At 39.7% G+C, this 5,000-nt stretch overlaps 1 protein-coding gene across 2 annotated transcripts in view; it reads left to right on the forward strand.

The window, feature by feature from the left end:
* LOC138060646 (uncharacterized) overlaps positions 1 to 5,000 on the forward strand; it is a 49,577-nt gene that overhangs the window by 18,363 nt on the left and 26,214 nt on the right. The window contains exon 8 of one of the 2 annotated variants that reach the window (XM_068906481.1): positions 2,555 to 3,165. The exons of the other annotated variant lie outside the window; for it this stretch is intronic. Coding sequence (XP_068762582.1) covers positions 2,555 to 2,613 — 59 coding nt within the window. The 3' untranslated portion in view covers positions 2,614 to 3,165. Of the gene's footprint in view, positions 1 to 2,554; positions 3,166 to 5,000 lie in introns of those variants that run through there. 2 annotated transcript variants of the gene reach the window in all.

A 5,000-nucleotide genomic window follows, 5' to 3' on the forward strand; every position in this document is an offset into this window, starting at 1 on the left:
GTGCAGTGCTGATGTCCGGGGTGGAGGTTAAGCTTATAAAACCACCCAAAATGTCCCACACACGTGGTACATCTAAGCCATGCAAGAGTGCTCAAACTAGCGAGCTAGTGAGCATGCGCAATTGCTAGCGGCAATGACTCATCCTAGTAGAGTGCTCAATTTGGACATGAAAGCAAAAGCTAAAGCTTTGTAATGCCAAAGAGCTATATCTAACTGCAAACAGTACTGTTTGTGCCTTCTGGGCCTCATCAGTGCAGTGCTGATATCGGGGATGGAGGTTAAGCTTATAAAACCACCCAATTTGGACAATTTGGACATGAAAGCTCAATTTGGACATGAAAGCAAAAGCTTTGTAATGCCAAAGAGCTATATCTAACTGCATGACACGTGCATGCACAAAAAAATTAAAAGCAGGCCTGGACTGACTTATCCATTTCTTTGAATGAGCGGTAAATCAAAGAATGTCGAGGCGGCTGGTAGTGTCTCCTTCCTCTTCCCAATTTTTCTAGGAAGATTGAAGGAGACTCTGCTCGTGGGATACTTTTCGCGTAACGCAAATCCTATGTTTGTTTTACGAAAAAATCTGTCAACAAAGCCATTTTTAGTGCGAATGATTTTTTTCGCCCACCACAATATTGCAAGAACCGGTAAACTTTAAAGATGCCGTCGACTTGCTTTGGAGATCGTGATTTTTTTGTCAGGCTACGAAAATCCTTTTTGTTCCTTGACGGGTCATATTTCGCAATCTGATATTTACATATGTATCGTGCTCAGCAGCCTCAGCTGAGTTCTTTATTTACGTACATATTGCAAATGAGCTGAAAATCGGTGGAATGCGAATCCTTACCAACAAAACTACCACGGGGAGGAGGGGGGGGGGGGGGGGGAATGAAGATGAATAATGGATAAGAATAACGGAATTTATTGGAATAAGCTAATTAATAATTAATTAGTTAATTAGCTAATAATTAATTATGTAATACTATAAGTAAAATAATATATCCAGCCACCTTGACCTCACGCTTGGTCAATAACCCACAAATAGACGTCACGAGGCCTTGTTATCGGTGTCACATCAAAAATCCCGTTTTATGTGCCAACAGGATTACGAAGGCGAAGAATTGTTGATTTCAAAATTTTCGTATAAGAAGCAATGTAGAGTACTATTTGATGCTAATGTTTAACGCTAAAGAGTTCTTAAAATCCAAAAGAAATAAGAAAACTACTGACGAGGACGAGGACGAGGACGTTTCGACGTTGCATAACGTCATTATCAAGTCAAGAAAGAGTTTAAATTCTCAAGATTCTCTGAATATTTTAACAGTTCTGCGAGGAAACGGAAGCCAATGTTTTTCCGTTTGCAACCCCATGGAACCGTTGTTGCAGAACCAAAATTTGCTTCCCGAGGAGCAAAAATGTTTCTGAATTTGTTCAGAAACGTTTTGCTTCCTCAGAAAATATTTCCTCGTTAGGGCTCAGGAAACATTTCGTTTTCGGCCCTCTTTGAACCGTTGTTGCTATGTCATTCGTTTTATTTATTGACTTGGATGATAATGACGTTATACTTGATTGGCTAGACCATGTACCCTTTTCACGCGTTACAAACATCATAGAACCAGACAGACGCAACATTTTAACTGGTTGTAGCGCGCAGAGTGGTGCATGTGGTACAGGAGCAATCAAAGAAATGGAGACAAATTTCTGCAAATTGCTTTTGTGGAGAGCAGGTTTCGGTATCTTCGGTGCGGTGTTAATATTCCTATCTTTAAAGATTTGGGAGTATAAATTAGGGATGTTTGTGAAGGCACACATACGAAGACGAAAAGACGTCTGGTGGAGGTCTCGCAAGAAGGCTGTTGAGAATGACGAACGTTTCTGTAAAACTGAAGTGAGTTTCTTCTTTGAGCTTACTGCAAAATTTATTTACTGAGCCTGTTTTTTTCGTCTTATTCGTTTCTCAGCAATCGCTTACAAAAAAAATGCTTAGAGAAAAATGTAACCTGCAATCGGGCGTTCTTTTCTTTAAGGCCGGCACACACGAGGGAGCTTGCTCCTGAAACACGCTCCCGACACACGCTCCCAGGTAAGTACCCCAACCAGTACACACGAAGGACACGACGAGGGAGCTGAATGATGAAACAACCCGATTGGGGCATGGGAACTGTTGTGGATGAAAAAAATAAGCCAATTTGATTGGCAAATTTCAGTACACACGAGGGAGCTTGCTCCTGAAACAGACCCGTGCAACAGCTTTGCCCCTGGAGCTTACTCCCTCATATCAAACCAGTTTGATATGGGGGAGCAAAACTCGGGAGCAAAAGTTTTGCTGCGCAACATATTTTTTCGCTAGAAATCGTTGGTGCAGACGAGGGAGCTTTGCTCCGGGAGCGTGTTGCAGGAGCGTGCTGCGGGAGCAAGCTCCCTCGTGTGTACCGGCCTTTAGAGATGGCGCGAAACATCGCAGGTTAGGGTCACGCGAGTAAACTGTTCGTCACAGTTTGGAAATAAGTTCTTGTCGTAAAATTAAATTTTACGTTCTATTTTGCTTGTTTAGGTGTAAAAAAATCAGAGGAAGGTTCTACTGCATTGTCTGTTGGGCGATTTAGTTTGTAGTGTGCCGTGTTTGTTGGACTGTCATCTGGTCATATCATTCTTGGACGGGCAGATCTGTGCGATCATTTCATTTCACTCGTGTGAGGGTAGAACATCAAGCCGTACTGTTGTCTACAATTCGCGAACAGTTGTCTAGGAAGTATACCGATATGCTGTTTCAAGGTTTATTGAACTGACTCCTCACCCCAAAGCTGTTAATAACTCATAAAACTTTCACATCTTTTAGTTTAATAATTTATGCACGCTTGATTGACATTGTTTGCCACTTTAGTGGACGAGAGCTTGAGCACAACCTGCAGCCTTTTACCAATGGGAAAGTACAAGGAGGAAACCAATAGCTGACGTTTTGACCACTCAAAGGAAGAAACATTTTCGCTGAACTTTTTTTTTTAACGCATGCCGAGTTTGTGAATGTGAATTCAGTGTTCAATAGTTTAAACCTATAATCTTTTTTTCTGCCCAAATATGGGAGATAGCCATGGATTTTACTTGATAGTTATTAATTAATACGAATTTCTTAATAAAGCTGCTCAACTAAAGAATTAGTGAAAAGTCGTGAGACGTCATGCTCGTTGGTTAAGAGATATCAATGCCTATAGGTTTCCATAGTATTTAACGCTGGTTAGCGCTAACCTTGCTTCGAGCAACCCGGAGCCTCATTGGCTGACAAAACAAAGGTCCAAACGAAAGCAATGTTTGTAAACATGATGCGAATATTCATATATTTTCGGTAGGTTTTTCAAATACACTTGCCTTGATCAGATAGGATTAGCGTTTTATCCTTTTTTTTCTGTAAGTTGCCTCTTTCCTAGTCTGGAAAAGTGCGTAAAGAAACAGCTGACATTTTAGACTGGGAGAACTTCTTTTAATAAAAATAGGTCCGCAATGCGTACTTGGGGTCTTATGCTTAACTCCATTCAGCCCTTACAGAATTTGGTACTACGGTCTCACTTTTACCATGCGTGATTGGTTCAAAATTTGCCATAACAATGCAGCAGTGAAATGAGTTCCTTAAGTATGCTTCAAATTTCAGACCTGTTCAGAATTTTACATTGATGACTTGCCACTAAAATTTCTCTTAATGCCATTTGCACAGTTCAGACAACTCTTGCTGCACGCTTCATCATCTCTATCAGCTACTTACCAGTAACAGAAGCACTAGATTGGCTAAGAAACAAGCATGACACTGCCATACATTCATATGATCTTATAAATGATCAAAAGAATGCTAAGATGAATCATCACTAGATGAGGCATTCAATGAACAAGTACTCTCAGGGCTTGGTGGAAATCCCCACACTACTGGAAATCAGTCCATCACCAGTAACAATGTATAAACAGCCAAGAGAAATATCTGATGACCAATTACGTCGATCAGTTACACGTAGATCATTACATAATAAAAAACGCAACCTAAAGCTTACAACAGGGTGCTTTCATGGACTAGAAATAAAATGAAAACCTCAACAGTCTGAAGTCACAAAATGTTGAACCAGTTTATTTGTTTATAACTGGAGGTGGTGGTGCTGGGAAAAGCCATTTGATTAAAACACTTTACCACACTGTAGTAAAAACCTATAGACATGCTCCAATGAATCCTGAGATTCCAACAGTGTTACTACCAGTGTTACTACTACCATCAGTGGAAAACGCCATATATTAGACTTATTAAAAGGGTGTATAGTGAGTCATTTACTGGAAGTTTGTTAATGACATCAAACATTGGTCCATATATGTCTCTTAGAAATTCACTTCTAGGAGTATTTTCAAACTCTCCACGGAATTACAATTGTTGTTTGTTAACTAATGGCATTAATACACTACCGGTATATTGCAATAAATACACTTTATCAAATATTGAAACCATGTCTGGAACATCAGTTAACAGCAAATAGTCATTTGTTCGCATAGAACATCTTATAGAACTGTATAGATTATTTCCAATAACCAAAATATTGTTCAAAGTAGAATTAGTCCACAAACTAATATCTTGTATTTGATGGTATAATACCAGGAAGTGACATTGCTACACATTACTTTACCAGCATTCACACCAAAGATTGTTTCACTTCCTTGCAATTGACTAGAGTCAGCGGACACAGTGGTTGTTGGATCAATGATATCAAAAATTGTAGGACCTGGATTTTCCTCCACATCATTTGCTAGTCTTATAAGCAATGGGATATAAACATTGTAGCACATCATTTGTGCAAGCCAAAACATCACCTCATTACACGACTTGTAATGTCCAACAACTTGTTTTAATGTTGGCAAGTAAAACACATTTAAGTAAAACATCATAAGCATCGTATTCCAAAATCGCCCTCGCACACCGGAAAATGCATCCTTGACTTTCACAAAATTGTTGTGACAGCCGATCCTTGACC

This window comes from Montipora capricornis, chromosome 8 (assembly GCF_036669925.1).
Source record: "Montipora capricornis isolate CH-2021 chromosome 8, ASM3666992v2, whole genome shotgun sequence".
In the NCBI taxonomy this organism is placed as follows: Eukaryota; Metazoa; Cnidaria; class Anthozoa; order Scleractinia; family Acroporidae; genus Montipora; species Montipora capricornis.